This window comes from Chenopodium album, chromosome 5 (assembly GCF_948465745.1).
Source record: "Chenopodium album chromosome 5, dcCheAlbu1.1, whole genome shotgun sequence".
In the NCBI taxonomy this organism is placed as follows: Eukaryota; Viridiplantae; Streptophyta; class Magnoliopsida; order Caryophyllales; family Amaranthaceae; genus Chenopodium; species Chenopodium album.
Window position 1 is genome coordinate 5095890 of NC_137838.1, and position 16254 is coordinate 5112143.

General features: G+C 34.7%; 3 protein-coding genes across 3 annotated transcripts; 2 read left to right on the forward strand and 1 right to left on the reverse strand.

Moving 5' to 3' along the window:
• Positions 1–331: 331 nt before the first annotated feature.
• Positions 332–8323, reverse strand: LOC145631621 (CLP protease regulatory subunit CLPX1, mitochondrial-like). The gene is made up of 14 exons (XM_081683740.1): positions 7397–8323; positions 6883–6941; positions 6316–6413; positions 4662–4741; positions 4160–4210; positions 3250–3324; positions 3067–3144; positions 2364–2420; positions 2146–2216; positions 1931–2030; positions 1693–1797; positions 1272–1334; positions 962–1084; positions 332–799 (listed from the first exon to the last, which is right to left on the reverse strand). The coding sequence occupies exons 1-14, from the start codon at positions 7982–7984 to the stop codon at positions 584–586; spliced, it is 1764 nt and encodes a 587-aa protein (XP_081539866.1). The 5' UTR covers positions 7985–8323; the 3' UTR covers positions 332–583.
• Positions 8324–10255: 1932 nt separating this feature from the next.
• LOC145631355 (PRA1 family protein B3-like) lies at positions 10256–10804 on the forward strand. Its single transcript, XM_081683427.1, has one exon. The coding sequence runs from the start codon at positions 10256–10258 to the stop codon at positions 10802–10804; it is 549 nt and encodes a 182-aa protein (XP_081539553.1).
• Positions 10805–13541: 2737 nt separating this feature from the next.
• On the forward strand, positions 13542–16022 carry LOC145631624 (small ribosomal subunit protein uS14m-like). The gene is made up of 2 exons (XM_081683743.1): positions 13542–13812; positions 15552–16022. The coding sequence occupies exons 1-2, from the start codon at positions 13707–13709 to the stop codon at positions 15878–15880; spliced, it is 435 nt and encodes a 144-aa protein (XP_081539869.1). The 5' UTR covers positions 13542–13706; the 3' UTR covers positions 15881–16022.
• Positions 16023–16254: the final 232 nt, after the last annotated feature.

The following is a 16254-nucleotide window of genomic DNA, read 5'->3' on the forward strand; positions in this document are numbered from 1 at the left end:
CACATCTTAAAACTCTTCTTTTTCCTACCATGTGATGTAAAGTAGGACAATGGACACACAAGATGTAACACTTTTAAATGGGAAAAAGATACAAGTATTTAAAACTATTACCTGCTTGTTTTTCATAATGAGCCTCTTAAGTCTTCTCTAAATACTTGTGTACACTTAGACCTCGTCAGATCATTACCTTAGCAAAGTTTAATCGGATGCCAGGGTGGTAGTTTCGACTGTCTCATTGTTCTGTGTTTCTGTAAATGACAATCTGAAATGAAACGAAAAATGATGTGTAACTCGAGATTGCCTGAAAGGCGAATGCACTGATTAGATCAGGTTGTGGAAAAGATCATATATTTACAACCATTGGCAAGGGAGGCAAGATTATAGTTGCAGAACAAATCCATTTTCTCGGTAAAGGGCGAGGGGAAAGCAAATTTCCAGCTAAATGATACAAATACACATGTTCCGTTCTTTTCAACCCCTTTGCTCCCTCGACCCTGTTATCTTCTAAATGATTACTCTTATTTGTACTTTATAGATACTGTACAGTGATGAAACTACAATGGGATCCCTTGGCCCGAAAGCTTTACATACTAGCAACAACAGAAGGGAGGTCTGATTCAGCTTCGGCTTCTCCTTCAGAACTTTCAGCCTCTTTCGGTTTTTGTTGTGAAAGATAACGGTCTAGGGCTCCTTTCCCATAAAGAATTCTACCTCCACGCCCTTTTCCCTCTAACCCTATTGCTTCCTCATCAACAATGACAGCATCAATGATATCATCACCCGTTCTTGTGTCAGGAATCTGCATGACATACATCGCAAACATTCACAAAAAAAGATATCACAAAAAATGAAGGTTATACCCCCAATTGTACACATAGGCTCCTTATGACAGCATCAACAGAGCAGTGTGAGCTTCTAGTCTCAACAAGGATATACAGATGAAAGAGGCTGATCATGTTACCTCGTACATGGAATCCATGAGGATATTCTCCAGTATGGCCCTCAATCCCCGAGCTCCAGTATTTTTATTTACTGCTTTTTTCGCAATTAATCTCAATGCTTCGTCTGTGAAATGCAATTTCACCTGACAGAGAGAAAGAAATTAAGTCTAACCTCAGTTGTAAGAGTGGGGATGCATAACACCAAACCAACAGTGAAAATGAAGTAACTCTCAAAGGATCACACAGTCACACCTCTTTCCAGAAGGAGTTATCCAAGACCATGTTGATCTGAAAATAATCTAGAAAAGGGGTTTCGGAGGAAATACTTACTCCATTCATTTGAAACATCTTTTTATACTGCTTCCCAAGAGCATTCTTTGGCTCCATCAAAACCTATAGAACAAGAATTACATCAATTAAACATTGATAGCCAAAAAAATTAGAACCCAAAATAAATCCAATTATCTTCTCAGCATTAAAAGTTTCCCTTTCAAATAGCAGAACTAAGGCCCATGACTTTCAGAACTTCCAGGAGAATCATGTACAGGTATACCCAGCGTCTTTATTACCAATGTAAATAAAATCTCGTCCTTTTCATATGTTGAATTGTCCCTTACTAAGATCATATGTTGAATTGTCCCTTACTAAGACTAACATTCCCAAGATTTAACACTGATGATTGACAGAAATTATGTTACATTGTGTACAAGATCACAATAGAAAATTACATCATATTGAGAGAAAGTATTACCTCAACAAGTTGATCTTCAGTAAGGGCTGACAAATTAACAAGGACTGGAAATCTTCCAACAAATTCAGGTATCAAACCATAAGCTATGAGATCACTACTTTCTACCTGAAAAGGTATACAGCACACAACAAAAAATTGTAAGCAAAGCTTCTGAGTATGAATTTAGAATACCAGTAAGAATCTGCAAGAAAAAAATATCTTCCAGTTATTCTAGGTGCAAACCTAAGCACAAACATACATTATCCAATAAAGATGAAGCTATAACAGCACTTGTGGGACCACTTGTTCTCATATTGGCCCGTACAGGAGCACCAAAACCAATAGATGAATCATGGCGCCTGGGATAAAAATACAATAATTTCTTCAGCTACTTCATTTCCAAAATGGTTTTTTCCAAGTCAATACTCACAGAGGAAGCAAATTGCTGAAAAAAGGCAGAAAAGAAAATAAAACCTTTCTGAGATGGTTTTCTCCAAGTCGATAAAAGCACCCCCACAGATGAAAAGAATATCCTTTGTATCTATCTGCCAAACAAAAGATGAATAAATAAGAAATCAAAAGCCAACCATTGAGAACATTTGTTATGCTACCCAACAAAAGCATGGTCTTGACTTGACAAAATACATTTAAGTTATGAATCTCTGTACCCATGTCAAAATACACTATGATACCTGGATATTGTCACCCCGGGGATGCTTCCGAGCTCCTTTCTCAGGAACATTAACAATCTGGTGATAATTGTAAAGATCAGTAAACTTACTTTGTCTAACTAACAATACCAATTGGACAAAGTGATAACAACAAAGCTCAAAACGAAAGATGTGAGCTAAGGCTTGCTTAAGTCCCAACTGTACTAATGCAAAACAAGTACTACATCATAAAGAATAAAAATATTTATAGTTGGCAAAAGTTTCTTTAGGCACTAAGAAACATGAGGAGACTCCAATCAACAAAAAAATTGAACATAGACTTGGTATACATGATCCTATATATTATTTTCTGAAAAAAAAAAAGGGAAAAAAATTCAACCATGCAAACCCTTTTCTCTATTACCCTTTTAATATACTCCGCTGTTACAATCATCTAAATATGATGCAAAAGCTAGTTCCTTAATACCAATATGGGTAAGATGATACCAACAAACACTAAAGACACATCATCTATTCACGAGAGCTTAAATAACCAACATTACCTAGTTTATCTTTCAATAGAACACTATCACTCAATAAGCAGCATCAATCACCCAGAAACAAAAGGGCATAGGAGTAATATTTAAGCACCCACTATAAACTAAAAAAAATGAAATATTTCTAGAAAATATAAACACATGTTAAAAATTTTGGTTAACTTGACAGAAAGCAAAGGTTTACTTACTGTTCCTTCCAGCATTTTCAATAATGCCTGCTGAACACCCTCTCCTGATACATCTCTACTGATATTAAGGCTCTCAGCCTGCAATTTGACATACTCAATCAATTAGGTGTTAAAAATAAATAAATAAATAAAAATAAAAATCAAGCCTACTAAACCATAAAACCACAGAAGAAAAAAAAAAACCTTTTTGGTAATTTTGTCAACTTCATCAATGTACACAATGCCTTGTTGTGCAGCTGCCACATTATAATCAGCCACCTGAACAAAAAATAAAAAAATAGAATATATAGCCTCTTGTCGCAGAAATAAACCATCATACTGACATTATAATTTTTTGGTTTAACCAAAATAAAGCTACCCAACACTTGGAATCCCAACCTAGATAATACTAAATCCTTGCTAGACAAATACTTGTATCCAAAGTTTAATCTAATTCCAACGGCAAGATAAGATAAGATGCCAGCGAGACAGGAAAACAGCTAGACTGCTAGACAGAACTGGTCAATATTGCATCTTGCATGATTAGATGAAATTAACATTTATTACTCCCTCTATCCCGATATAAACTTCATACTTTTCATTTTGGGAACTCCTGTATAAACTCAGAACTAAAAGGGTTACTCATTTCCTGTATTATAGAGAGTTGTCTAGTGAGCTGGTGTCATCTCTAAAAATCTAAAGAGTGTATGTCTGTGAGAGTAAACTCATTTTATGGGTCTAATATAGTGAGAAAGGGCCTACAAGCATCTTCCGCGGATAACTTGTCTCATTACGAGAAAATAGTGAATAACAAAGGATAAATTTTTTATCAGTCCGTTCACTGCTTGCATTTTTCTTATTTTCGTGTGCTCATTATTCCTCAAAGATATGGAATTTATCTTGAGGCATTCAAAATGCAAAGTGGCAAGTATTCTTTCACAGGATACAAATTTTATTAAGCCACAAGATCTTTCAAAATTCATATGCATAATTAAAAAACAAAAGACAAACATGGGTTAATGATGAATTTTAATGCTCATCAAACTTAATTGAGAAGGAGCTAGCTGAAAAGCATGCCACAGAATAAATGTTCCTAAAACAATTTAGGAGTTACCATGAGAAGCTTGTATAAAATTGACTCTACATCTTCTCCAACATATCCTGCCTGCAGGTACGAAAAGAGCACATAAACATCAGCCAGCAGCCAAATTACAACAATATAACAATCCAGGCTGCCACTTAGCCAGTAATCATTCTCTTGAGACACCAAGCAAGTTAAGCACATGCATGCAGGGGTAAAAATAAATATAACAATGGTTTAGGCTTACAGTACTGAATGAGACAACATGTGATCCCAAAACAAATGTTTTTCAAGATAAACCTCAAATATGCAGAAAAGGTAGATGTAAAAGAGCGGTGCCTCAAGAAAAGTGAAAAGGGGAGATATTTAACTTTCAATACTTGATAACAAGGGTCATTTAATATTTAATTACATATGAAATTTCATAACAATTCTCTTAATTCATATATAAAGGACCTCAAATTAAAGTAGTCAAAAAGAGGATTATGGAAAGAAAGATGTCTTGAACCACTGTATAGCATGAATCCTGACCTACCTGAGTCAATGTGGTTGCATCTGCAATTACAAAGGGTACATTCACCAGCCTCGCCAATGTTTTTGCAAGTAATGTCTTCCCTGTCCTTGAGAAAGCATTACAAGAATGAGACGAAAAATGTAAATAGATTAACTTAGAAAAATAAATAAACAGAGGACTCCAACCTCCTAATACAAAACTAAAGCAAAGGTATGAGTCGTATGACCAAGAAAACAAAAAAGAGATTCAGCTCCCAACTCTTTCTCTATTTTTCACTGTTCCCTCTATTCTGTTTACATATGATTACCACCACCAAATTGGAACATCTAAATGCCTAGTAAATTCCTACTAAGGTGTCCAACCTATCGTTTCTTGCTCTTAAAATCATTAAATAAACCCCCAATATCTTTCTTACCATTTACTCAATCCAACATCTAGGATTTCACATCAAAGGAGACATTCTCATCTTCATTACTATTGTTTTAAATTCTAATAGGTCAACAGCCTTGATGGCTTGTAGAATGTCCCCTTTGCATCGACACCATGAAAAAGGAAGAATAATTTAGCCATCTCTATTCCTTGAAAGAACAGCCCTAGGCATTATCTTTGGTATAGCATCAATTTTGAGTTCCAAGTTCCCCTAAATTCATGTTCCAAGTAGTCTACTATAGCTATTCTTAATATGAAACCATTGATTCCAAGGGTATCTCTCAAAAGGGTCAATGCTCCAAATTGTCATTGACGTCTCCTGACTCTTCTCCACCCACTTCTAATAATATCATATCACTTGCAAGAAGCACACTACGGAATTTTTCCTTGGATTATCTTGGTGAGCTAATCTACAATTGAGGTGTATATCAAAATCAATCCCTTTAAGATGTTCAACATTCTATAATACTGATGAATTTGCTAGATGGCAAAAAACCGCCATATGTATATTGAATATCCGTAATATATGCTATAGTTATTTCCTTTTGCCTCTAACTCCTCTAATTTCTGGGTCAATAAAAAGAAAAGAACATAGTTGATCTTTGCATAATACAAATCCAGACTTCTTGGAAATGTATGACCTCTATCATATGTCCCCTGGTCTTAAAACCTTGAATGATAGACTTTATATACTGATAGCTATACAACATTAACTCCTTAAGTGCCTCCTTGTATACTTAGACTTGAGTATGGCATTGCAAGCAATTATTACAGAATTACAACATTGGGAACAAAAGTCTACAATTTTTCTCTCTTTAGAAAGGGATGGGAAAGAGTGAAAGACAACATCATCATCAGAGCCTTAATCCCAATACAGGGGGTCAGCTACATTAACCAAGATTTTTATTCTAATGGTCATCAATATTCAATATAAATCCTCTCCCTCTGTTCCCTCCTTTCACATGCTATATGCTCATGTAAACCCAATTTCTTCAAATCATTCTCAACTTCCTCTATCCAAAAACAATGAAAAAGAGGCTTTCTCTAATTTTATCAACATTTTCCAGCTTGTTTCCAGTATGTATAGCATAAGGAAAATATAAGGAACAGAGACAAAGGCATACTGCAAACTGCAGAAATGAAAGGCAGTGAAGTGGCCTCTAAAGTCTAAGCTAAATCCTAAGAATTATCAATAAGAATAACTGAGATCCTGCTAAGAAAATCATCTAGGGTGACAACAGATTACCTGACCCTGTAGGCCCCATTACTAGAATGTTGCTTTTTTCAAGTTCCACAACTTCATCAGTGGGATCTGATTTTCCATTAGCTGACTCCGCTAGTTGCCTAGCTTTCCACAAACCATAAGCAATTAGTTAATTTTAGCAAGATATTCATAGCGTATTCAAATTACAACATAACATAGCAACTACAAGCAAAACAATTATCAAACTGAGGCCTGTGAAAGCTTGGGACAATTAGTACTTGAATTCTTTGTCAAACTCAATACATCGGGGTATAATACCACACTTTACACATGTAGATTCCTAAAATCCAGAATATATTTTTTAAAAATAAATCATTGCCTATCAGAGCAATGGAAGCCATACTAGTCAATTCATTGTCCCATTGTCCTATAAGAGCAATGGAAGCCATACTAGAATTTGATTCAACTTCAAACATTATAATAAATATCCCATAACATGTTCCACATCCAACAATAAAGCATGCAAGACGGTTCATCCTGATGTATCCCTATAAGTAAATGGTTCATCTTCCATTAATAACAATAAATACATGCAACAGAATCACCAACCTTTGCAAGGCCTCATAATATATCCTCTTGTAGTGGTTGTAAACAGCAACAGAGAGCACCTGCAACCAAAATGAGTGTGCCAGAATTTCAGTTCAAATTCGCGCATAACAGGAAACCAATAGTCAAAAGCAAAAGTAATGTGGCAAAAAACATATACTCTCAGGCTCTCAGCATAACAAGAATTTGGATAAAATTGAAAAGATATCCACATTCAACAGGACACCAACTATTATTAGCTCAAAAATGAACAATAACATCTTAAGTATCAAAAAAACTGAAAAATTGTATACATACACAACACTCATCCAAATGATCATGCAAATCATTCTCCCAAACTCAATATCAATAACATAATACAGTAATTGAAACACACTAATACTAATCTTAGTCATAATTTTATCAATCTTCAATAACAATCATAAATAACATTTATGCTACCAAGTGTAATCTCATATAAAGCAAAATTAAACTCAATTTCTAAGTAACAAACAAAAATGGCATAAAAGGAGTATACCTTCTTAGCTTTCTCTTGCCCAATCACAAACTTATCAAGTCCTTTGCAAATTTCCTTAGGAGTAGGAAATCCACTCCCCAAATTAGACCCACCCCAGCACCCATCCTTTGAATTGGATCCAAACCCATCACCCCCACTCGAACCGGCATTCGAACCACCACCATTTCCACCACCTCCACCTCCACCTCCTCCTCCTCCTCCTCCTCCTCCTCCTCCTCCTCCTCCACCTCCTCCGCCGCCTCGAGCCCGAACAACAACCCCATCATTAGGAGGCTGCCACACCTCCGGAGGATCCCCAGAACTCCTCATAACATTAGAATCAGAACCCAATTTCCTCTTATGATGATTAAAACCCACGAATTTACTACCTCTATCAATGAATTCACCTCTGAGTGAAACAGGCTTGAATGACATGAAATGATAAGGTGTGTTTATTAAGTTATCTTCTGGTTTACTAGCTTTGTAACCAGTGTTAGAGCTTGCCATACGACTCATATGCATCTGATTCATCACAAAGTATCTGAATTGGTAAGCTGTTAAGATTGCTGTTTCTTTTGTTGATTTCGATCTAAGAGCTGCTGCTGCCATGGCGGATTTTCGATTGAAAAATAATCAAAGAAAACAGGGGCGATTAAAATTGAGAAATTCGAAGAAAATTTCGAGAAATTAAGACATGGGTTTTGTAGATTTGAGGATGAATCGAAATGGGTTGGTCTTGTTTTTTGCAGAAATCAATGAAAAACGCAGATTATTTTAAGAGAGAGAAAGAGATAAATAGGGAGAAATTGAAACTGTTAATAGATGTGAAATTGAGATGGGTAGTTATAAGATTTTTTTATTTTTATTTTTATTTTATGAGGAAATAAAAAAAACTGTAAAATTGTGAAGAAAAAATGATGATTTTAGAGAGTAGATATATGATTATGTGCACACAAAGAAGATGAAGACAGAGAACAAACAAAGTATTTTCTCTCTCCTCCCTAATCTGATTAATCACTTTAGAATAGAATATCTTCATTTTAATTTTATTTTATTTCATTTTATTTATAATTTTCATTTTTATTTTATTTTTTTGGTAAAGTGGTGGGTTGATAGTTTGATACTATGTCGTTTTGGGAGGGGATTGGGAGAATTTAGGAATCTTGCCTTTGCTTTCATGTCAAAATTAGCAACATGGCATATGGTAATTGGCAAATGGCAAATGGCAAATGTGGATATTTGGTTGAAGAAATTCTTAGTTTTACTAAATTTGGTTGTTGAAAAGAATTTGTGGAATTAAAATGGAGCAAAAATATGTAAATCTTATACAGATTATACATATGAAGGGCCTGTTCTCATACGATTATTTTCAGTTTAGTTTAGTTCAGCTCTAATAAGTTCAGTTCAATTCAGCTTCTAATTTCCTTCTCTTATAAAATATTCAGTTTAGTTCAGTTTAGTTCAGCTCTAATAAGTCCAGTTCAGTTCAGCTAAGTTCAGTCAATGAGACCACGTTTTTATTTTTCGAATTTAAAATTAATTGACCTTTTTCAATTGACAATATTATTTTCATACATATTTTATTACGTCTTGGTTTCATAATGACCAATCAAATCAGGAGATATATTATACTTTGTAATTTGTATTTAACAATGGAAATTTTCTTTGATGATGTGAGTTTTCAGTTGTGCTACGCAGAATGCCAGAATGTAATTAACGAGCCGAAGTGACACATCGACTCTCAAAATGTTGAAATTCATTATAGCTTACTTGTGAGTGTTTCACATTAAATAAAGATGAGAGATGATTCAACTTTATAACATAGAGGAATTACTTCTACTATTACCAATTGATTTTAGTATAAAATCTCCTAAGCTTTGTTCGTAGACCAAACTCTCCTTCTCCTTGTTCAGGTTGACTAGGCTCATTTCATATTCTCTCTAAAATTAACACAAAATGGGTGGCAAGTGGTAACCTCCTTTAGCGGCAAGGATTGGCAATTTGGCATAATGAAAGTCCTCATACATTGAAATAATAATGCCTTCAACGGAGAATCGGAGATAGTAAGAATATTGTCAATATATGTATAGTATTTTCATATTTTTGTATAGATTAGTATTTGTAATTTATTTATAGCATAAAGAATTGAAGTGCACTACGTACAAAATCTGAAAGGGAATAATGCACCGGTATATGTATATTATATTAACAAGACCAGATCCCAAAAAAATGATTAACAATGCGTAAATACAGTAGAAACGTATTAGATTAGCTAAGTCGTAGATAATATTTTTCTTGATTGGATTGGTTATTGAGAGAGACTGAGAGTAATGTATAGGTTTTCGACTTTTTTTTTTTTTTTTTTTTTTTGTGACATTAAAAAAAATAAAAATATAAAATAAAACTCTAATCCGCCTAATTCATGTGCACGGTGACATGGTCCATAATTGTGATAGCTTAATAGGTGTATAATGTGATACATGTGCAAGAACAAAGAAACAGGAGAGACTAATTAAAATTATCTTTAAGTTAAAGAAACCTAGCCCAACTCGGAAACTACCAATTTTTTTTTTATTAAAAAAAAAAGAATAAGATAAAAAATATAATTCATCAAAGTAAATATATATCACCATGTATATCACATAATGTGTAATATTAACATACTACGTCCAATCATATTTCATCAAAATAAAAATAACTCTATTTTACGTATACATGATATAGTTTATCGATTTCAATAAAATATTATCCTACTTCTTTTTGACATAAATTTTCTATAAATCAAACTTGTTCCATACCTATAAATACGGTTACATCACAAAAAAAAAAAAAAAAAAAAAAAAATAGTGAGAAAGAACCAACAACACTCGTTCAACAACAATGTCGTCGTCTGCAGAAGAATCCTCCAACAACGAGGTAGGAACAACCCTCAATTTCTACACAATATCAAAACGCCTCCACAACCATATCAAAACGATCCTACTTCCTCAAACCCGATCATGGCTCGACCTGATTGACCCCGCGGGGTTCTCCCACCCAAAAACCCTCCTTGAGACCAAAACCCGGGTCCACAAAAACTTACGGTACTACCGTGACAACTACGTAATATTCCTAACCCTAATCCTTGCTCTATACCCCAACACTTTCACTATATTGACGCTCTTCTGCCTCATCCTAGCCCGAACCTTCATCTACGGCATCGAAGAGCCGCCTCTCGTGGTAGCTGGCTTCAACTTCACAAATGATGAAGCTTTTAGGTTCCTTATAATGTTGGTTATTCTTCCTTTGAGTTTTTCATCACCCGTCCTTGTAACTGGTGTAGGGGCTATTTATGGTCACGCCGCGTTTAGGGTACCCGAACGAGACGATGTTCCTTTAACTGACGATAAAGAATTTGTTCATGTTGATGTTGCTGCCGATACCAAGTGACAAGTGATTCATCCCCATCAACACCGCCTTTTCAATTTATTTTACGTACTATTTTCTCTATTTATTTTGTAATTTATTTAATTTACGTCTCTATCTATAAAAATACGGTTTTTAATTAATATCGTTTCATATTATTGATTTTATGTGTTAGTTCAAGATTCTAGGAGTATGTTAATGAACTTGATTGACTCGAACCAATAAGGAAAAAAAAAAGGTTTTCACACATATGTTGGTGACTCGAAACCTAATGAACAACTCAACAATGGTTTTTGTGTTTTATACTCTATCAGTTTTATCAAATAAAAAGCGACTTATATCTCATAGATCGATCCGATAAAAATGCTAATATATGGTGTGGTTTATTAATTAGTATTTTCCAAATTACATACTTTTTGTATCATGATTAGAAGAATTTAGGGCTTGTTTGGCATCAGTTTTAGTTTTCAGTTTCCTGTTTTTTTGAAAACCAAAAACCAAAAACAGGAAACAAGAAAAAGATGTTTCCACTTTTCTGTTGTCAGTTTTCAAAATTATCATAATTTTAATAAGTTTATATAATTTTTGATTCATTATGGGACTCATATCATATACTTTTAGAAAACAAAAAACCAAAAAACAGAAAACCACAGCAATGTCAAACGAACCCTTAATTTTTGAGTTCAGAAAGTTTATTAATTTTTAGGAGTATAGATATACGTAAAAAAAAAAAAAAATAGAATTGTAGCTATTAAAGTATTAAGTAGTAGCCATGCATGAAAAATATGAAGTACTATCACATTGATTAGGGGAGAACACAATAGTCAATTGTAGATTAGAATTTCACTTGATGCATTGAGGTCAATGATAATTTGAGTTTCAACCTTATAGATAGCTAATAACTGAGATTTTTTTATTAATTCTTATTGAAGATTTTTTTTTTTTCACGCATTAGTTGTTAGTAATTAATCAGTTGATTTGAATTATTGATTTAACACATTAATCTTAAAGTCCTTAAACTAACAATGACCCCAAATTCCGTATAATCTGATCTAAATCATACCGTACTTCCTTCATTCTTTTATAGTTGATACATTTGCCTATAAACAATTTAATAAATAAGACAGTTTTGCAATGGCTCTTGGTGAATCGATCTTTTAATCTGAACCTTGAAATTTGGTATTGATTGATGATGAATTTATTTCTTTTTTAATTCCAGTTTCTATGAGTCCCATCCTGGTAAAATAATACGACGAGTCAAATCTTACATGGGACTACATGACACCAATAAATAATTGCCACCTAAGAATATGACAAATCATAACTTGCAACCTTTAGCATCACCCTAAAGTTTAATCCTACTCTACTATTAGGATTTTTTAAATAAACTATCCATAAAATTTAACCTACTCTACTATATAGATTCAATTAGGATTAGGAATTTTATAAACTTTCAAATACGTTCAATGCCTATAAACTATAAAGACCATCATCGCATCGTACTCCATCACAATGATTTCCACAACATATTTCATCAAAACTTGAGGTGTTTTATTTAAGATTATTTAGTGAATACCAAATCTCAATTTTCAATTCAATTTGTGTGCTCAATTGCTCCTCACATACATACAGTGTCCACCAATGATTCCACCCCCGCCACCACCCAAACTTATTTGTCGCGTCTCCATAACCATTTCAAAACCCGGCCCCAATCCCGACCATGGCACGACATGTTGGACCCCGCAAGGTTTACTCACCCAAAAACCCTAGTTGAGGTCAAAACAAAAAAAAATCGGGTGTAAATCCGTTATAAAGTTGTCCGATCAAAAGTTATCTTTTAGGCTATGTTTGGATAACAAAAAATGGAAGGAAAGGAAGGGAACGAAGGGAAAGGGAGGAAGACAAAGTTCCTTGTTTGGATAATATGTTGGGGGGACAGGGGAGGGAAGTGTAGGGGGAGGGAGGGATCCACTTTCCCTCCTCCTTTAATAAAGACCATCCCTTCAAAATTGGAGAGATTTGGAGGGAAAATGGAGCTCATTATTTCCTCCACTTTCCCTTCCTTCCCCTCCCTCCTATTCCCCCCCCCCTTCCATTTCCCTTCTAATTTGTTATCCAAACGTAGCATTAATGATTAAAAGTTACCGACCCATTATATTTAAAAGTCTGTCACAAGCAATAATACAAATAAAAGTTAGCTAAATTGGTTTTATTTTGACACATATGATGAGACTTGAAACCTAATGAACAATTCGATAGCAATTGTAAGGTCAAATTAATCCGACCTAATAGATGGATTTAATCGAAAATCATACAAAGTATATGGACTGATTGCGTTTTATTGTTGAAGGATCAAATCAATCAAAAGTTTAAGCTTATGGTTAAATCCCACGCACACCCTCACATGAAAAAGTCATTTAAAATTGAAATATGGGTGCAGCATGGACCCCTTTATACCCAGCGTGAAATAGTCCACCTGAAAATAGAGAGTGAATGAGTTTTAAACCCGTGACCTACAAAGTCATGTAATGTGAACAATGAAATTATACTCATCTATGTTATTCTAATTGAAAGGTGTGAAATTGTAAAATTTTGAGAATTGCTATGGACATGAGATTCTAAGAGGTTGCGTTAGTGTTTTATTCCCGTGATTCGATAGCCAGCGCAACAAATCTAACCAAATAAGAGCTAAGAGGTTGCGATAGTGTTTTATTCCCGTGATATCAATAGGCAGCGCAACAAGTCTAACCAAACGAGAACTTGGCTCGATTCTATACCACTCCAAACAGCCAAAACCCAACCCAACCTAACAATTCGCAGTCAATAGGGTGAATAGTATTAGACTGTCCCTTGTTCTAATTCCCCACCTTTCCCAAGAATTTCACTTCCAAATTCAGATCCCAAACACTCTCTTTACAACTAGAAGATGTTCAAGGTGATCGGAAAACTTTTGGGCAAAGCTCCAATTCTACAGGCAGCTCCAAAACCTAATTTTATCTCTTCATCTGTTCATGAATTCCAGTGTAGTAGAGGTAATTTAATGATGTATTTTGGTAAATTATTGATTTTTCCCCCCTTTTTATGAATTGGGTTTTTTCATTTCGTCAAATTAAGATGACGATTGTGAAATTTGAGAATCCATTTGAATGTTGGATTCTGTGGTTTGTGGGTTTTCATCATTTTGTTTTATTGCCCACCAACTGTTTGTTAAAATGCTGCTTCTATCTAGTACATAAAAGCCTAGCTTAAAATTGCTGAAATGCTCAAAATATGATTGTGTTTTTAGGTTGTATAATTCGTTTATGTTTGATCATTGATTTGTTATCTGGGTTATTTTGTACTATATTGATATGTTAATCTTCCTATTAATTGTAAATGAGACATTCTTAAGCAGTTAAGCCCATGAAATTTTTGGATACTGTTTGCTGTTTAATTAAAGAAAGGTGCAACTTTTTTTGGGGGGGTGTTAGTTTGAATGAGTAGTACTTAATAACTTGAATGCTTAGAGTGTTTGCGCATGGATATTTGATTGGAAACTAGGGCATTTTTGGGCTCACTGTTCTTATTACAATATTGCATTGTGATTGAGATGAGACGAGGACAATATGTTTTGTGAAGTGCATTGTTTGAAGTTTTGGAGCTTTTGTTAGAAGAAGTTAGGTCTACCACGGTAGGGGGCAACATGGTGTGATAGTGAATGTCTAAGCCAAGATAATCATGACTTTTTAAGGTAGGGAATTCAAGAAATTTCGAAACACCCAACTCGCATGTTCTTCCTTGTTCGTGTTAATAGTTGTTATTGGAGAACTGTGAATCCAGTCTTTGGGGCAGGGGGTCATGTAATTTTTAGCTATAACATGTAATCTGAAATGGTTATGCATGGTGAACTGTTTAGTCCAAGAACGTGTTGTGATTGGTTGTTGCTCTAGGGGTTAGTGTACTCTTGTGATTGGTTGTTGATCATCTACTTATCTAGCTACTGCTCAGTGCTAAACTTCTTCAGAAATATTTGTTGTATATGTATGCTTCTTGCTATGATTTTAGTGCTTGTTTGGTTAGACATAGGAAGTAAAATTGCCTTGGAAGATGCTTTTTCATGTACTTTTGATTCCTAGGAGTAGCTATGTTTCGTCTGGTTGATCATAGGAAAATTTACTTCCCATGGGAAAATCCACTTACGTAGGGGGGGGGGGGGGTTGGGTATGTAACTTTTCATTTCGTGGGTAGTATGAAGTGCAACTTCCCATAGTTTTTTCTAACCAAACAACCTTATCTTCTCCCACTTCGTAGGAGTACTTACGTCCCATGAATTTTGATGGCAACCAAACAATCACTTAGTTTCTTCATTGATAGATGACAAGTATTTCTATTTTACTGCTACTGTGCACCTCCAATTAAATAAAAGTGTGTAATATAACAGAGCTTCTCTATTAGACTATTAGTATTGGCTATAATTTATAACCGGATTCAGAATTCGGCTTCACACAGTTTTTGATTGTTGTTTAGATGACACTTGACTGGTGAATAATAATTATCAGTTTCCCTATTACTCTTTCATTAAATGGTTGGATGATTGATTAGGGGATCAATGGTAGGTCTGGCTTTTGTGCTGTTTGATTGCAAAAAGAGATTATACTCGGTTATGTTATTCTATACCTTGTTTAATGGTTTGCTTGTTATACTAATACCAATCATGATCGGTGATACGGATGTAAGAAGTTCTCTTGATAATTGGTACTATTTACTGAGGATTTTTTTTTTTTCCTTGTAGGCTTTTCTACTGGAGTAGGCGCATATGTTGGTGACAAGCGAAACATACTGGACTACCATCGTAGACAGCTAGCATCTAAGTACGAGCTGAGGAGAAAGCTGTACAAAGCACTGTGCAGAGATCCTGAGCTTCCTCTAAGCATGAAAGACAAATTTCGTTACAAACTGGCCAAACTGCCAAGAAACAGTGCCTTCAATCGATTGAAGAACCGTTGTATCTTCACCGGGCGTTCTCGAGCTGTGTACGAGAAATTCCGGATGTCTCGTATTGTTTTCCGTGAGTTGGCATCTCAAGGCCAATTGCAGGGTGTAAAGAAAGCATCCTGGTAACCATCAGATTTTCCAATTAAACAATTTTGGAAAACACCTGCTTTGCTTTTGAGTTTCTATAATCAGCAGTGTACAACTGATCTCTTGTTATGCCTTCTTTTTCTTTATCTTCATTACAATAGCTTCATGCTTGGGGTGATAAATTTATATTGTTGTTTAGTTGATTAACTATAGCCGCTCTATTCATGGTCCGGTGAAGCAATTCTTTCTACGAATGTCAATTAATATGACAACACAGACCAATATACAGCTTAAAGGTGTACATCATCTCCAATATTTTGATGCTTAGTTTATTAGTTACAGGGTTGTGTAACTTGTGTTGGCTACTTAAAAACAGAGAAGAAAAATAAAAATGGCAGAACAAGGGCCAGTTT